The sequence below is a fragment of the Pseudomyrmex gracilis genome, unplaced genomic scaffold, assembly GCF_002006095.1.
Source record: "Pseudomyrmex gracilis isolate BER0280 unplaced genomic scaffold, ASM200609v1 scaffold_1, whole genome shotgun sequence".
Lineage (NCBI taxonomy): Eukaryota > Metazoa > Arthropoda > Insecta > Hymenoptera > Formicidae > Pseudomyrmex > Pseudomyrmex gracilis.
The window spans coordinates 752,918-771,878 of NW_018020585.1; the positions used below are offsets into that span (position 1 = coordinate 752,918).

The 18,961-nt window shown below is 38.0% G+C and overlaps 1 protein-coding gene across 1 annotated transcript in view; it reads left to right on the plus strand.

Moving 5' to 3' along the window:
* The first annotated feature begins 1,245 nt into the window (after positions 1–1,245).
* Positions 1,246–18,961, plus strand: part of LOC109852637 (diacylglycerol O-acyltransferase 1) — an 84,878-nt gene continuing 67,162 nt past the window's right edge. Inside the window, exons 1-2 of the mRNA XM_020423977.1 lie at positions 1,246–1,800; positions 14,472–14,600. Coding sequence (XP_020279566.1) covers positions 1,670–1,800; positions 14,472–14,600 — 260 coding nt within the window. The 5' untranslated portion in view covers positions 1,246–1,669. The remainder of the gene's footprint in view (positions 1,801–14,471; positions 14,601–18,961) is intronic.

Sequence of the window (18,961 nt, forward strand, 5' to 3'; positions counted from 1 at the left end):
AGTTTGCAACCCATCATTTCTTCCGTATAATAACGGATCATGAAAAACTCACACGCGTCATCGCATCGTAAGCCCGCAATCTACGTTGGATGGAAAGAGGATCCCTCATACATTTTCCAAGGATCTTTACAGCTCTCAGCGCCCTGCAACCGTGTGTACTTTAATTAGCTCGACGTTCCCCGTCTCGTTTGGGTTGACGGTACCTTTCAACCTTCTACCGACCGATTCTACGGAACATTCGCGAGATTGTCTCACGTGCCGGAGCACAAGCTTTATTTGCCCTAAACTTTGCCGTTTCGAGACTAGAAGTTACTTGAAATCAAAGTTTAAGCGAAGTGACAGCACTGCGTTATCTTGAAATCTTAATGGAAGTGACGACACAGTGATCATCTCGTTGTCGATGGAACTTTATTGTTTGGGATGTGTCACGATCGAATGTTTGCAAACTCGACCACTACTCGCAACATTGTTTTATCGTAATTGGATCGTAATGTGAGAAACGAGTGTCAAATGACTTGACAAAATTAGAAGCTGCTTGTTACAGTATACAAGCTCATGACTATTTAGAAACATTCCCATTTATACACAAACACACACACACATAAGCATTACTTACAAACCTAAATTTTAAAAAATACAACACTAAACTAAAAAATAAACATAAAAATAATTGACTAATTCTTTTTCTTTTTTTTACATGTACATTCAATAATACATTTTATAGTACTTCGGTTTACCGTCGGCTAATATTTAAACTTAGACTGATTCTTCGTTTTTCAAAAAGTATTACAATAGCGTTTTTTGCGTTATATTCTAAATTAAAACTTAGCTTAGGACTCTTATAAGTATTTAAAAATGTTTTTCTATTCCGTCTCAAACGTTATTATCTCACCTTGTCAAGATGTGAATAACAACTTTCTATTACTGCGTTACAAAAAACAGAAATTCATAAATACAGAGATAATTGAAACGTGATGTGATCTCTTATTACTTATCTAATATCAAATACGTGATATTATCGAAAGGACTTTAGACTGAATATTTTATTTTTACTAATTCGAACTGACTTTCGATATCTTAGATATGGCAAGTGACTTTCTGAACATGATCTTTGTCGATTCTGCTTCAAAGTGAATGAGCTTATTGATTTACCACTCGAGATTGTTTATTTGTCGTAAAGGACAAGTGTGTACGCTATTTGTATACAAATGTTGCGTAAGCACGTGTGCCAGCGTGATTACGCAAATGACTTCTAGCTTAAAGACGACTACTTAATGACGATAAATGAACGTTATCTACCGGAAAGGAAAAAAATAGTGTGCCGAGAGTCGTGCCAGTAATCATTATGACTGTACAAATACATGTACATATTACGAAGAAACCACGGCTACAAACGGAGATAAGTTAACGCCGTTCGCAACGTTTGACGTGCACGCCTCTCGTGCGTCGACAAGAAACTTTCTTCTTATCAACATTAGTTGTCGCCGCTGTCGCACAAGTCTCACGAACGACGGAAAGAATCGCTCAGAAACGTGCCGGCTCTCGCTTTCGTTCCTACGAGTTTCTCTCTTTTCCGTCTCTGTTGCGTCAACAAGCGAGATTCCTGGCGCGCCGCGTATAGTATCACAAACACGCGTGCTTGTGCGTTCTACGTCGTGTGTAACACAATATGACGACATTGACGGCCGAACATGAGTACGGCGATTTTCGAATGCGATCGCGCAGAACGAAGAGTGTCACGAGAGCGGAGGAGATCCAGAAGGCGGAATTAATGGTCCGAAAATCGCAACCTGACAAACCGTAAGTACATACACACTGTTATGAATTAGTCTCGCTTGTCTGCTCGTACGCTCGAGTGCCCAGTCATGCCTATCAATTGCGGTATCCGTTTGTCACGATGACACTATCTGCGAAATATAGATACGATGACGATGACAAGAAACGTGCACTGTCCCATGATGACGATGAAGACAACATTCACCACATCGCCAAATACGCGACGGCGCGATGGTTTTTAGTAACCGAAACGCACGACATAATAGACGCGCTTCGTTTAACGTGCGCATGCGTGCTGCCTTAAAGTATCTGGCGTGGCGCCACGGGAGGAGATGTTCGTTCTCGCTCCATCTTGCTCCGTTCTGTGTTCCGCGTCTCACTTCGATATGTATTGTAATCGATGCGCGGAGGTCAGCTGTCTGGCGTTTTGCGTGTGCGGTTGCGAGTTACAGCTCGTTTCACAGATACATCGCGTAGATATATATCTGACAAGCTGATTGTGAAATAATGAACTCAGGTATGCGCACATGTTAAGAAAAAAGCAATAGCAGAGCCGTCCGACGTTCGTTATGCAGATTTTTGCGTTTTTTTTTAACGTGCGCTACACCTGACTTATCTATCGTGTTAGATCAGACTTTTAAAGAATATAAAGTCTATATACATTGTGTAAAACTTGTATCTTAGATTTTAGATTACAAATCATATTTTGAATAACATTTATGAAGCCAAATAAAGCGAAATGAATTTTCTTATTACGCTTATAAAGTGTGTGATAATATATTTCTAAATATAAAAATTATTCTCCAAACAAACTGATGTAATATGTTAACACAATTCGGACACCGACGATACATCTTCTCGAAAGTAAAACTTGTTCGAAGCGAATATTAAGCAATATTAAGTAGTGATAATTATTTTTTCGGAATGTTTGATGATCACACTTGATGTGTTGTTACATCATTAATGACACGTTCAAGTACATACGTTGCTTCACAAACCGAAGGTCAAGTGTATATAAAATATTTCAAAATGGCGTGTACATGGAGCATGAATCTTTCTTTTCAAATGTGAGATTATCGATATAAGCTACACATAAAGATAATTTGCACATAATTTGTACATAATAACGCTGCAGGTTATAAATATCGTTTTTTTCGTCAGTGACTTATTGACATTGTCTTATTTCTATAAGATATAATGAACGTGAGCAACCATTAAATACAATTGAATTAATTCAAATAAATAAGGGTTAAAATGTACATTTATAATTTGTGAAGATTTGATAAAAATGTCTTTTTTATTCTTATAAAATAAAAAAAACGAATTTAGTTATGGAAATAGTATTATATCACTAACTTTTATTTTATGCAAAATTATGCACGGTTTTTATGTACATGTGATGGTCGATCAGTCGATTATGATCTGAAAGCCTTAAGTGATGTTGTTTGCGTCGTTCATTTGACCTCGACGCTTCAAATAATAGCGTGGCATTAAAATTGTTTCGACAGCACGTTGAGAATATACAAGATATAAAATTAGATGCCTATATTGCGAGGAATATCGATCATTAATAGTGCAAGCAATTATTCCGAAGTTAGGCACTTGCTTGACTGGACAAATCTCGTTTGTCAAACTGGAGCATAAGTTTCTTCCCGATTGTCTATAATTAATGCACACTCCTTGCTACTTTAGAACGTCACGTTCGGAAACGATCTATTCTATTCGAAACGTCCATCAACAAAGTCAAGGTAGAGTTTGCGTGCATTATGCTTACAACTTTGACTGTAAATCAATCTTTATTCAGATCGATCGCGCAAATTGAATATTGAAATTTGCATTTTGTCTCGTTGACATCATAAGTCAAGTCAAATTTAATAAAAAAAAAAAAAAAACAGATTAGAAAGTTTATAATGATAAATATGTGTATTATTGGAATAACATTTAAGAATTCTAAAAACTTTACACAATTCTATTCTGATGAACTAATAACTTTGATCTTATATCTCATCCGTATTCTGAAACTACTTTCGTCGACTGAATTTTGCAAGATCGTAGGTCAAGGTTAAGGACAGCGAACTTTCGATCACGCAAATGCACGAACAGTTTAAACACCTCCGTGCGCCTGGTGCGCCTAATTAAGCTCTGGGCTGTGCTGAGGTTTTGCTTCGACGCCTTGGCAATCCCTTCACGAAAGTAGTCGTCACTCTCGAGCGACTTCCGGAGCTACCGACGCGACGGTGGAGTGAAACGCAGAGCAAAGTACGCGCGCCGGAAACACCACGTTCTCGTGCCGTTAATTAAAATGTTAATTTAGGTGACGCAGCAAAATCGTTCTGATGCAACGTGGTCGTTAAGCTTCTTCTTATCGATCCACCCTGTGTGTGTTTATACACATCAGTTTTTCTATTATTCGAAATAAAATGTGCACATACACAATTCAATCAAGTTTTTATTTTTCAGAATTATTGATTTTTTTCATATATATATATATATATGTATAACAAAAGTATTTTCGCAAAATCGCGAGCTTTTTCTTTTACATTTCTTCTTAATTAAATAAGCGTCCAATGAGAATTATTTCTTACTTGAGGAAAAAAAAGAATATTTTTTTGTGCTGCAGGTAATTGCAACTATGCAATTACATGAGTTCAGGAATTCGACTGCTCTATTATCAAGTACGTTTCCCGCTTGGTCGAGCATTCCACTAGCAATGGGAACCTAACAAATTGATAGGTCATTCATGATTTAACTCGAAGTATAGAATACATGCTTTGGTAATCTGAATCGCTAATCAGAGTAGGTCGATTTTGTATCAAATTGCTTGCGCATTAATAGAACGTTATCGACGAATAATATCTAATGAAAGAGAATACCGAACAGGGTACGACAATATTTTTCAGTATCATACATGTTTTGTGAACCATAAAAAAAGCAATTAAAAAAATTTTGAATAATAAAAATCTTGCTTTTAAAAGATTTGATTAAATTACTAGCCATACAAACGTATTTTATTTATATGCTACGAGGGTACGATGGAACATACATGTGATATTATAAATATATTATTTAATGTACATTTTCAACTCTTATACACAGAGGTTTCATATTGAAAAAATACGAAATATTTTTATAATTATTTGCAGTGATTTTGTAGTACAATGTAGTTTGTAATACATATTTGAATCTATATAGTTGCAAGAACTGTTACTGTATGTAATTTGGTTTTATTAACAAACGTTTTTATTAACAAAAAAATATAGTATCTTTATTATTAAAAAGAATCGTAAAATTAAATAACAAAATACTATAATAATTAAACGGAATATATTATGAAATTGATAAATAACATATTTCTAATATTATACTCTATAATGGTGGATATATACTTCGATGAACAAAAACACATTTCTCATGGAAGTATCTGAAATCACCTATTACATATTTTATATTATTCTTTCTTGTAAAAAATATATCGCGCAATTTGTTACGCGTTAACTTTTTTACGTGTCTCTTTTCGCATAGACATATGTGTTCTATTGCCGGTATCCCGTGCCTCTCACTAAGACGGGAGGAAAAAGGGAAAGACAGAGTAAAAGCCACTCCTCTTCGGTACGATATAATGACTTGCAAACAAGAGTTTCTTGTTCTTGAAAATGGCGAGTCTCTTTTACCTTGCCGCGTCGCAGCTTCTTTTCCATTTCGCGATCCTTCTTTAGTCTTTTCGGCCCGCTTTCTTATGTCGGCGAATTCATTCTCGAACAAACGATTCTTATATTTACTCGCGGTGTGTTTGTCGAGCGTTTTCTCGTGTTTTCGTGAGTTTGCAATTAGACGCGCGATGGCAGTCCGGGCAATATCGGATTCTCGTCCTCTTCTTTTCGCGTGCGAGCGAGCAAGGTTTAGAGAGAGGCAAGGCGGTGCAAGAAGGGCGGTACCGGATTGCTTGCCAGTGTATTTCCGGAATGTCCGGGATTGACTTCGGGGAGTTTCCGATCTCTCTCGTTCCCGATTTCGACGTAGCGCAGTACCTAGAACGTGTTTGCCGAATCGATTCGGCGGTTCGCTTTCGCCTCTTACCGTTAAAGGGAATGGCTATAAGTTTACCGATGCATTGTTTAACCACGTTGCAACGCTGACTCAGCGGAGCAACAATCGATTACCGCCGAAGACAAGATACAAATTGGTGTGTTCCGCTTTGCATGTTGTTAGAGAAGATTAGCGGTATCAAATATTATGTCTAAAGTTTGCATAAACTAGTTTAGTTGAAGAGCCGATACATCTTCTAATAAAATGTAAAATTAAAAATGACTATCTTATAATGAAAATATTTTTAAATAATAAATGTGTAATGATCACAATTATAAATAAATAAAATATAAAGAAATTCCATACAAGATGAAAAAATTTCGATAAAACTTCCTAGATAAATATACCATTCTTTGGTGATTAGAAGGGTGCGCGGCATATTGAAGTGGGGATCTTGCTTTCAAATTTTAATTTACGCCAAGCTGCTCTCGCCGCATTATTATCGCGTGCACCGATACTAACTCCAGCGTCAGCTCTATGTGCGCCTACGCTCCGACCAGGTAACGCGTTTCTCTGGCAAAAAGCCCCTTAATAAACCCTGAAACCACGCGTCATCCCCGCGCGGCAGGCGGCAAATTTTCGCCCCAACGTTCAACGTGCCGCAGCAAATTTTTGCCTCTCGTCTACCTATTCCACCGCTCTTTCCTCCGTCGCGACTTTTTTTGCATTTCGTCGAGTTCGGCAAAAACTTTTAATCTCTCGCGAGCCTGGCGTAGAGGACCGTCTCGCGTAGCACCTTCGAAACGGATGAGGATTAACGCTATTGTGCTGTCAATCCCGCAACCTTTTCTACTCAGTGCCGCTGCCTCGCAATTTTTATCACCGTTCTTTCTTTTTCTTCTGTCTCTTGGCTCCGGCCGACCGTTTCCACAGTAAGATTGTAGGTGGTGGATTTCGCGCGCGAAATCAGGCGGAAGAACAATGGCGGCGATTACGCCGACGGAAGGGACGGAACGATCCGGATTAGGAAGGGTTGCGGTTTTTTCGCGGTAACACAACGTCGCCGGAGCTTTTACTCTGCTGAATCGCCGCAAAGATGACGTGTCGGATGATATATATATCTCGCAGATTTATATTTAAAAAATTCTAATATCACACTTTTTTCCAAATAATTCAAAACAATATCCAAGAGTCAAGTAACATATAATTTATATATATTTGTGTTATATAAATCCTTTACAAACCGGTTAATCTTTTCATTGCGTCAATCACGCACGTGTAACAAGATAAATGTCACTTTTTGTCGTTGCGGCGTCGCGCCGTCGCGGTTGATAAAATCGAACAAAGGTGAACAAATAGATATTTTACGTCGAGATAAATGAGTGACATAAACATAATACGGCCGTATTTACTGCATCTTCGCAGCACACCGAGACCCGCAATTATACCGGCGCAACCAGTAATCACCGGGTCAAAAGAAACGCAATTTAGCCCGACCGTGGCCGAGTGCAAAGCGCGCGTTCGTCTGATTTCGCAAAAGCGGAAAAAGCGATCGTGGCATACGACCGACTTTAAATTAACTTTTTTAACGCTTGTCCGATTTGTGCGAAGTCTGTCGCTCACGAGAGTTAGGTGAGAAAATTTTGATGAATCTTCGCGATGCGAATATGAAGATTGGAGATGCTATTAGATAGAAGCGGCGTTAAACTAAAAGGTAGAAAAAAACAAGATGAGAAGACAGATGGATGTTTGTATATATAGGCAAGTGGGATAAGTGGATAAATAGACAGATAAGGAAAGAGTAAATCGAACGCGGAGTAGCATGAAGACAGAGCGAGCAGTAACGCAAAATGAATTGGGAAGCAGGAAGAAGATGATGGGTAATCGATTTCAGGAAGTAGTCGGAGATGCGGAAAAAGAGGCATGGAAGATCGAGGTGAACGAAAGCGAAGGAAGAAAGGTTTGTTTAAAGTACCATTTAATTTCCTTTCATGAATCATTTAGAATATTCTTCTGTCAGCGCCGTCTCTTATTCTCTTTCGTTCGCTTTCCGACTCACCAGCCGGATGTTGTAGCGGAGAGAGAAAGAAGGAGAGAGAGAATTCCCTTCTCATTACACGAGTAATATATGTATATCCGTCTATCGTTTAAATATTCACAAGACCTTCCGGTGTCAGGAAGATTCGCGAGGAAGATACCATCCGGTGTAGAAGGTCCCGGCGGCCTCGCGCAGGGTGCCATTCTTCCATTTCACCCTTTCCATCGGCTGCTTCTTATCCTCCGGCTCGTCTGTCCTTGCACGAACAACCACTCCTCGCCATTTTCTTACAGAGCTTGAGAAAGAAAGAGGAGAGAAGGAGAAAGAGAAGAAGAATGGCACGAGTGGCGTTTCCTTTGTCGGGGTGGCTCTCAGACCGAGCCGAAAACAAAAGATTCGGCTTTATCTTTCACGAAGATGCGCCGTTCTAACGGGTGGCTTGTAAAGTACACGGTCTTCAAGTTGACGTTTCGTGCCGTTTCGACTGACTCGGTTCCATCTTAAAATTCTCAACGGCAATCAGATAAAAAATGTACTTTCTCTCTCTTTCTCTCTCTCAAGTGAAACGAAGAAATTACTAGACGTTACATTACGGATAATGAGAACGGCTGTGAAATCGTATTACCACTGAAGAATATGTTACGAATCTCTCTCTCTCTCTTTTTGTTAATATACAGACAAGTTCTGTGTTTGCATGAACAACTACAATCATCAAAACGTAGTAACATTTTCTTGTAATGAAAATTTGTTTGGCGAAAAGTCGAGTGCTAAAAACAAAGATGATCTTGCGCTTACAACTTAAGAAAGATTTTCTCTTCTCAGTATTTCTTTTTCTCTGTTAGTTTTTTTCTAAATATATAATTTATCCTTATATTATCGAGACATTTAATATCTTGTGTGTGTTTAATATCTTGTGTGTGTTTTTTTTATTTTTATTCAACGTACTTGCTTCAATACAACGATTATCGCATTTGTGCTGCACAAAAATATGCAAATGAAATACGAGCACTATCAGGAATAGCGAATGTCGGACGCGCGTGGAACGGCGCGGAGTGTGTTGTACAACGGAAAAATGATACTTCGTAGCTTCGTACGCGAACATGTTGCGCCGTTCACAATAACGAAAGAATAATATTCTTTTAATCTTGGCGCGCGATATTATTCCGCGACGTCGTTGGCGGGAAAATCACGTAGGCGCGCTGAATGTAAGTCCCTAAATCTCGGAATAATTCATGCAACTCGGTGTGACGCGACATTAGTCATCCTTGATATGCTGAATAATTATTACACAGATAGATGCGCAGCGAGACATAATCGTTATTATACAGAGTAAGGTACATGATTTGCATATCCGTTTCGATAACACTAGGCAAATAATTAACCGATAATATATTAATGATGTGCGCTACGTTTCAATAAAACTGAAAAATAACAAAGTTTGTATCGATTATCTAAAATCGGTACACATTTAATGTTTTTCCAATATTCGTGATTTCTTACTACTGTGGAGATAAATGTGCGCAGTTTAATTTATCCATTTGCGGTATTAATCGTTCTGTTTGTTATTTCCAATAAAATTGTTCTCGAAAAGTGACACACATAGCGTCAAATGGAAAAACGTTGGTTAGATCGCAAATATACCGATGATGGACAGTGAATCAAGAATTTATCTTGATCGAATTATGTTTTGTGTATTGGCTTTTTGCAATACGCATGAGTAATTACACAGCAACATATCCGCATTTTCGGATATTTTCCGACGCAAAAATGCGTTTTTTCTTTTATTTTGTTTTGCGCGACCATCATATATCGATTATCCTCATCCCTACCGGTCAGTCTCATTTTTATGTCCACCCTGGCGGGAGTTTTTTGCTCGACAACTTCACGAGTGTACATTTTTTTCAGATAGGGGAATAACAATCGTCATATTTTTAAATTAGAACGCAACACGAGGATGCCAATGACGTTTTTTGCGCGCGGCTCCTTTTATTTTGTTTAAAATCTGCCCGCGAGCGTGTGCGTTTGCATTTTTCAATACGACGTGAGTTTCGAATAAACACGATTTTTGTTTCAGGCGCTGTAAATAATTCCATTTGAAAATTGTCACGGGTTTTATCGGTTGCGACCTGCGTTTGCTTGTTTGCTTTTTTTCGCTCTATTTTCGTGCACGTACGAACTTTCGAAGTAATTTGCACATTTAATGGCGATAGTCTACGTTCCCATTAAAATCTTTAGTACAAGCGTAAAAAATGGCGGAAGAAAATTCCATTCCCATCATAACAGGAATCTGCAACTCTCTGTGGGATGTAATACTTATTAGTACGGAATGTGATAATGTGATATTTTTTATATTAAGAAAACATTTTACAACCTATCACACAACTGCCTATTTTTTGTTATAAGACTTGTCAAAGTAAAAATAGATTAAAAATTTAAAAAATATATAGGAAAGGATTAGTTTGTATTATTTAATATTATTATTCTAAAAACTATACATGTGTACTCTTTAATCTTACTAAATTAACTTCTCAATCAAAATATAGCAATTTCTATTGCAACACAAATAAGAAATAAATTCTTTTATTTTTATTTAATGAAAGGGCATTTGTGACAATGATTCAAGGATGGTGGTGGGGCTGGGGAACTTGTCATGCAACGAGCGTCAAAACGATGAAATCAATCGTTATTCGGGCGCATCAGTCGGTCATAACTCAGAATTCAATTAAATCCACAAATCGGATTAAAGTCACGTCCGCCATATTGATGGAGAAAAACGGGGATCTTCGTCAGACAAGCAAAAACCTGTCGCTGAAGTTGCACGCGCGAACGCGGTATCGAAGATCAAGGAACGCGGCGGATGTTGGCGACTACGTGCCGAAAACTCGTCGCGTTGGCGGAAGTTTCGCTTAAGAAGAACTTTTTCCGGGGCTTGTAATATGTCCACTACAAAAAAGCGGAAGCGATTTGCCTCGAAACGGTAAGAAGGTGGCGCGCGCCCGAGGAGCGCGTCTTAGTTCCGAGCTTCGGAAGAGCAACGACAACTTAGTTGGTTGTTTTTGTTCCTCTGCGGTTTGTTCAGAAAGTGGACTGAAGTATGATATTGCAACTTATCCCGCGGATGCCGCTCGAGCTACGTGAAAAAGTGCCGTCAACAATCGCAATAAATCATCCAAGAATGTACTTATAGCGCGAATCTAAACTTTAAGCATGGGTTTCTCTTGACAAGAACATATTATCTATCCTAATGTGTTACTTTAAAATATAATTATTAATATTAATGCGTGTATACACACACATACACAATCTGAATGTTATTATAAAAAAACAAGAAGTCAAATATCGATAAAACTAAAAATCTCTACTTCTCTTTTCTACACGATATCAAAGACGAAGATTAAAGACAAGGTACGTATTACTGTGTTTTTGATATCGTCTGTTTCATACCACATGATTCAAAAGTGATAAAAGTCGAAAGGTCGTCGTTAATGCGCTCTTGACTCACGTATCTCACGTTTCCCCAAAGACGTCGGACGCAACATTTCGGACACATTGCACTCTCATGCATATGGAATTTCCAGGTGACACGTCTGCGCGTTCTGTTCGCCGTGCCGTCCCAATACCAGAAGCGCGAGAGATAGCTCTTCGTGCGCAAACCGCCGTTTCTATCGCGGCTCTATTAATTATCGCGATCTGCCATAAATTCTGAGTAATAGTTACGGCGTACAGGTCGAGAGGGTTTATTAGGGGTGCTGTTGTGCGGGGTGCTGTTGAACGAGGGAGATGCGCGACGATGCTGAATACGTGCAGAAACCGCGCCGGTGAGGGTGGCTGCGGGTAATTACGACAGAGCTCTATATATAACGTTCGCCTCTGTTACAATTTTGTACGCAAAACCAACGGAATTCTTCGCCAGACAAATTGCGTCGTCATCATTATAAGAAGTCGCGTCGTTGTGAAAATGTATAATATTAGCAGCAGCTGAGAAACTTCGATGCTAGAATTTGAATAATTACGAACTAAAATAACAGAAGTGGTAGAGAGATAGAGAAGAGAAGATAGTTAGCGTGTTACATTTATGATTTTAATTAGAATTTATCTACGTTTTCGCACAGTCAAAATCATCACATTTGCGCTTAGAGGAAATCTTGTTTGGAAATCTTTCAAGAGATTCCGAAGCAAATATTTATATTTAAAAGTTAAATTGTGCAGAGTAGTTCGAAAGATATATAAATGTATACGTATATGTATATAAAATTCGATTTTATAGCCTTTCGGTTTTCGCGATCCTTTGATTCTCCAAATTCTGAAGAGATCCGATCTCAAGGATACATCTTATCGCCCCGAGTTTCTGCTAGGATCTTTCATGTAAATACTTAAGACGAGAGGTTCTTCCATAGAAGTGGTATAGGAGCGTCTCGAGATCTTTCTCGATGATGGCATAATAGTAGCGGTCACGAAGCAAGAGGCAATCGAGAAGTCGGCGGAATCGAATCACTTGATATGAGATTTACTTTCTTCGGATACATATATATGTATATATCGATTGCGAATACAGTTGTTACTTTTCTAATGATTGACAAAAAATAATTCGCGAAATAATCGAGACGTATTTTTATTATCAAAATGATTATGAAAACAAATAACCGCAATTTGAAGAAAACGAGAGAGAGAGAGAGAGAAATTATAATTATTTATCTAAATTTATTTATGAATTCAAGACAGTGTTTGACTCGCGAGAGACATGGCTTCCTTTAAACACGCTTAAGAAGCCTTTCGCGTGAAACTCATCTTCAACGATATGGTAATATGCTGTTAACAACACTGTGAGAAAATAAACACGTTTAATTTCGTTTTAAACAGTTTTCTTAGTTTCGCAAATGATCCCGCAAAGAAGTAACGTCTCGATACGTTAAGAATATTAACTCTGTTACAAGTAACTTTTCGGAAGACACAACAAAGAGACACACATACACAAGTTCCGTCTTATGATCATTATATTCCTTTGTTCTTCGCTACGTAGACCCACTCACCGCGCGGTACCGCTTCGAGATCCTTTTAGTATACGCTCCTTTCAGCGTCGTCATGTACGTCCAATAAGCACTTTAGATATCGGAGATTCCATATGGTGCGCCGCTTCTCTCGCGTGACTTACAAGTGCGCATCGCCGACTATATTCCGTGCATGAAATCTGAATGGTATCTTATGGCGCATGACGGAGAGTCGCGGTACAAAACCCTCTTGTGTCTTTGGCGTTTCTCCACGGCTGGATTATATACCGGATCCGTCTTCGTAATTGGCTTCTGCGATCTGCGTCTATCATCATCGTGGGTTGCGCGCTTGCAAGAGTCGACGAGGACCATCGTATAAACTTTTTGAAAGGGTTTTGTCTTGCGGCACAAAACATTCAAGTGCCACTCGTATCGCCGATCGATAAAGCGTCCTCGCGATTCATGACAGCGATTGGTCGTGTCGGACAAGCAGTTGCTGTGCCGTATCGCTGTGCCGAGCTAGCGAAAAAATAAATAAATTTCTTATCGAACAGGGGAAAACACTTGCTAAAGTTGTTACTCGCTCGAGAGGATTACAGAATGAGATTGTCGTTTATTTCTTTCGTACAAAACTTTTGTACAAAATTTAATTAATGTTTTAAAAGAGGAAGTTTCTTGTCTGTTTATTTTTTTTACCTGCCAGTGCGAACTTGTCTTTGACACGCAAGTATGCGTAATTATTTTTTAATGACTCGTCGAAGTTTTTTTTTTTTTTTAAAGAAGCACATTATACTGAAAAGAGAACTAGTTTAACGTAAGTGAAAGAGTGAAACATCTACAGCCATTTTATATATTTTCGTGACTGCGTTATTGTTTGTACTTGCCTATCTGAATGTCTCGGCGGTCTAAACTCCAAACAGAATTTGCGATGCTCCGAATGCTTCTGTTAGATGCAAAATACCGTTTCACCGAGGAAAGCAAAGTGAAAGGGTCGTGACACGGGCAGCAGTAATCTCGCTATGATCGTATGTTGTAAACTACATTTTGTTACTGGAGTTATACGCGAAGAATCGTAAATCCCGTCGAGCGCATCCCCGAAGCAAATCATCATGCGTTTCGAACATCAGTCACGCAACGAGCATCTCTCTTATTGTTAGAAAAACGACTCATATCATATTTGCCGCGTCGTCACGTGTGAACTATACGTCAGTCCGTAAATTGATATAAGAACATGTATAACCGTGCGATATGAAAGCTTCTTTATTGCTCTATTCTCATCCGTTGCGCGACGTTCGTACGTCTTTCTTCATACTGTTCACGCACAAGGGACATTTTGCTAGTATGGCGCCAGAATGAGAATATTCTCCTTAATACCTTCTTCTCCTTGAGCGACTCGGCGCCCGGTCTATTATCGAATTTCCGTACTATAGTAACGAGCTCGCTATTCACAAGGAGAACTATGAAGGGCCGAATAAGAAACACACATGAGAAAAAGCATTATACTTATAATTCTATTTTTAAAGAAACTCTATTATTACGTAATATATTTTACTTGTAAAATTATCAGACGGTTTGCTACATACATATTGACAAACGAGAATATATAGAAGCGGATAGTTCGAGTTCTTTTATTTCTTTTACAGATGTCATCGTCCAAGAGATAGCCTCTTCTCGTGGAGTTCCGGCTTTGATAACTTCACGGGATTCGTCAACTGGGGTTTCTTACTACTAGGCATTGGTGGTATTCGGTTGCTACTGGAAAATTTTATAAAGTGAGTATTTCTGAAATTGTCAATAAAATGCTTTGCTCTTGTATCTAACAGACGTGACACACTTTGTTGGATCATAAGTAGTACTTCACAACATATCTGTCCACTGATTGATAGAACATTTAAATAAATAAAGAGTTAACGAATTGTTCTACAGCTATTATTCGAATTTATCGTTTATTATTTGAATTAATTTATAAATTGTATTTTACTTACGAAATTGAATAGAGAACATTAGAAATCGGTAGTTGAATAGTTATTTTGTCGTTGAGATTTCGATCTAAATGTTATTCCGTGGAATGTTTTTCTCTTCTAAAAGACACATTGACGGAAACCCTTCGATCGTTCGGATCGAGATAAGTCTATTTCGAGGAAAAAAGAACATAAAAGGAGAACTAAACGCTATAGGCGATCGTGTTGGATCCATCGGTCCTAATAACACTGTAAAAAAAGAGGAAGTCCTGACAAGCAATAGCTCCATCAAGAAGTTGTTACTGACCCAACGGAGGTGGAACAGGGTGTCTCCACATGGGGTGGTCACCAATGGGTATTCGATGGGAGAACAAAAGGCGATCAGAAGCTCTTTTATCGGTTTGATGGATGCGCTGCCGTAGCAATTGACGGCGCGCGACAAAAAGAATCGATTGCCGACTAGCTGACAAAATTGAGTTTGTCGTAACTGTAACTGCTACAGCACGATTATTCGTCATTCTTCAGGCGCGGTTACAAATCGATCATGTAAGTGGATGTTATTTGGTGCTTGTCGGCGATTGTTGGTAGGACGTATAACGTGACAGATTGTCAAGTGGTAAGGTTGCACGATCTGTTTCGATGAGCTCGTATTTGATCGAAAACACGTTTGCAGGTGGAAATAAATTTGATACCTGTAAAGTTTAGAAACTACACATTATATCATTGCCGTGTGATATTGTGTTTGCATTGACATTCGATATTAACTCTATAAGATTTTTTATAATAAAAGAAAGATATAATAAGAGAGAAGGATAAAGAGAGGTAGAGAAATAGGATAAAATAAGAAAAATCAAAATATTCTTTTATCAGATATATCTAAATTATTCAACTTGCAATAAGATATAGAAATAATTATAAAAGATAATAATAAATGTGCATATATGAAAATATAATATATATTTGAAATACAAAAATAAATATTTAAAAAAGACTGTGACAGAATTGAATTTGAGTTTGATATAAAATAAATTATTACGTATGTCAGTAATATCGAGTGAAATAATCTATGCCTGTCATCGTGATAATTTCATTTGTCTTTTAACGTTCGTGAAATTTATGTACTTTCTACTATGAATTATTCGATTGACTTCTCAAAGTGCCGATCGTTACTTTTACGCTACTTGTGAAAGGAAGAAAAAGATAAGTGCGAGTAATATCAAATTAATTTATGGATGGCGGGAGTAGGACTGACCGTTCCTCACCTTTTCGAATCGAATTAGCCGTCGTCTGCAGCACAGCGATGGTTACGAGCTAGCGCTTGATTCCAAAGCTCAGACAATTGAAATTTAAAAGCTCTCTTCTATTTTATATTTATAGACTATTTGGGAATCAAATATAACATAAATCTTGACTTTTTCTCACATGTTCGTTAATATATCAAACAAATTTAACGCACAATCAGTACAATTTATTTATATTTATATTTGTTTATTTATCATAGGATTTATTTATAATACTTAATGATTAATTATTTAGTGTTATATTTTTTAATTATAATGTATTTAATATATTTTTATTTTAAATTTTTTATTCTTATATGTCTCACACGTAGATGCATATGCACATGTTTCCTGGGAATTTTTTCTGACGCTTTTTTAAGCATTAACACCTCAACAACTGACATGCGAATACATTGTGCCGCGGTTAAACATTAATTAAAACATTAATTAAAAATTAATAACACTCTCACTAAGAAAGGTAGAAAAACTATTATAGGAGCTAGTTGATGCGCAATAATTGCGATTACTTCTAATTTCATTTAATTTTAATGAACATATGTGTTTGACAACAATGATTGATTTAACTAAGATTCAACTAAGATTGCAGTATCAAAGATAATCACTGTTTTATTCACACATTACTCGTGCCATTACTCGCGCGACGCTTCCAGGATATCGTTCTCATACATAGTAGTAAGTTAGCTGCCTTCTTTTCTCATAGCGAAAGAAGAGCGTAAGCGTTGCCCATGAATAATTTCAACGAGATTTTTATCGCCGTTGTAAACTCTCGGCCTCGCGTCCGGCTGCTCCTAGGGGCGCGTAACAGAAATTTATCACGCTCGTTAAGCGTGGAAAAACTTTTGAGAGAACTTTTGCGACGTAATTGCGCGAGGTAGCCCCGACACGCTTCATACGCGCCTCAAACAGCTGCAGGCGGCCTAAGACATTGTGAGCCGTTTCCGTTCGATGAAAATCCTTTGTGAAATCAGTTTAAAGACATTTCATTGATTTGCTTTTAATTTGCTTTCTAGAAATCTTTGAAAGATTTTAAACACTGCAGAATACTTTAAAAAAAGATATATTTATATGTATTGTAAAATAATTCAAATAATTTAACAAAGCATATGGTCCGTTAAAATTAATCTTTATATGAAATTTGTGATCAATAGATATATGCCTGCGGCGTTTTATCGCGCCTTTGTATTATATAACGTAACGCTCAATCGGCCAGATAATTTCACGTGCGATCGCATCACCGCTTAATTAACTTATCGGCGTTTCCGATGGAGCACTTCGGCAGAATCGTAACCATTTAATACCGCTGCGTTCTCGACTGATTCGTTTCCAGCTGATAAAAAGTCTTTCCTAGACTTGATTCGCGAAGAACAAGAACAAAAGGCGGCCGAATCGTAAGGATGAAGTTGTCGACACGATTCCACTGCGATCGAGATTAATTGATGCGAGCGAAGGTATGGAAGGGGGTATGAGAGGTCGATTGGCGACTGAAAAAAAAATACGTCGGTAAGAAAGCGGGTAGATGCTTCTCTCTGCGAAGTAAAAAAAAAAAAGAGCAGCAAGAGAGCTCAATTAATCGAACTCCCGACGAGAGGTTCCCACGCTATCGATAAAAGCGCGCGCCGGGCGGATAAAGAGAGTTACTCTTGAAGTTTCTCCTTCTTTGTCTTTTGTATCCACGGATCGCTCGCGAAACTTTTTCTGAGATTCGCCATGCAGTCATAATTTATGCATTTTCAGATCCCAGATACAGATGCGCGCTTATTTCATGGTTCGGTTTTGTCGATTGCCTCGAATCATTTTCTATCCATTTGTTCGCGTCTGCATGCGTTTCTTTTTTTTTCCGACTATATTTGCTGCGTAAGTTCCTAAAAATGTTTCAAACTCGTGATATTCGAAAAATTGCCGCTTTCGCCGTGCGATTATAAATGATCCGACAAGTAAACAAATGTAGGACACAATTAATTTGGTCCTGTCATAGATTACATGTATACTTGATATATATGGTTTTAAATATTTTGGATTTTTCACAGAAAACGTATTATGTATATTTTTTTATGCAGATGATGAAAAATACTGCTGTATTTCTGTGGATATAAAAGTTTTTTTCTATTTATATACAATTTTATGTCAGTTTTCACTAGATGGTACTCATCAAATTAACAGAAAACGGAGAAATGTAAGATTAGTGAATCATGATGTTTTTTTTATAGAAGCATCAGTTATGACACTGATAAAATATTGCACATCAATATCACAGATGCATCTAAATGTGTCACAGTGGCAACTTTTTCCAATGTTCTGTTTTATCAATGATTTTCACTCGCGCGTCATGTCAGAACATAAAACTCATTTGCTGTGTTCGACTAAAGATTATTGGATATTATAGTCGGATATATTATTGTGCAGAAAAAGAAACTGACATCTTCAGAAATCAGATATTATATAGTTTTTAATATTTTTGCTTAAGATAAACAACCTCAAATGTTCTTCGTGAAAAATCCATGTTGCTGAGTCAATCCCACATTTGAAACGAGTTTTCTCAAGTCATGCCATTAATTCGGAAAAGTATCATTCCTTGCGTTCGCACAATCGCAGAAGCGAGGAAGACGTTTTTGTTCGCCGCGCGTTTTATTAATATTTAATGCGAATTGTTCGCGCGCCCACAGTTTCATCCAAGTCGGTCCCATATTGGCGCCATAACTCTTTCAATCTGGTTTTCTGCGCGCTCTTGCGCTCCCACTGAGAGTCACTCCCGGGGTTCCGACGTTTCCCTCTCACCAGGTTCGACGTGAAATTGGGGATTTTATCGTGACGCTGTATTAACGAACTCCGGCGGACGGAGAAGCGTGGATTTAACGGTCGCTCTCGGATCAA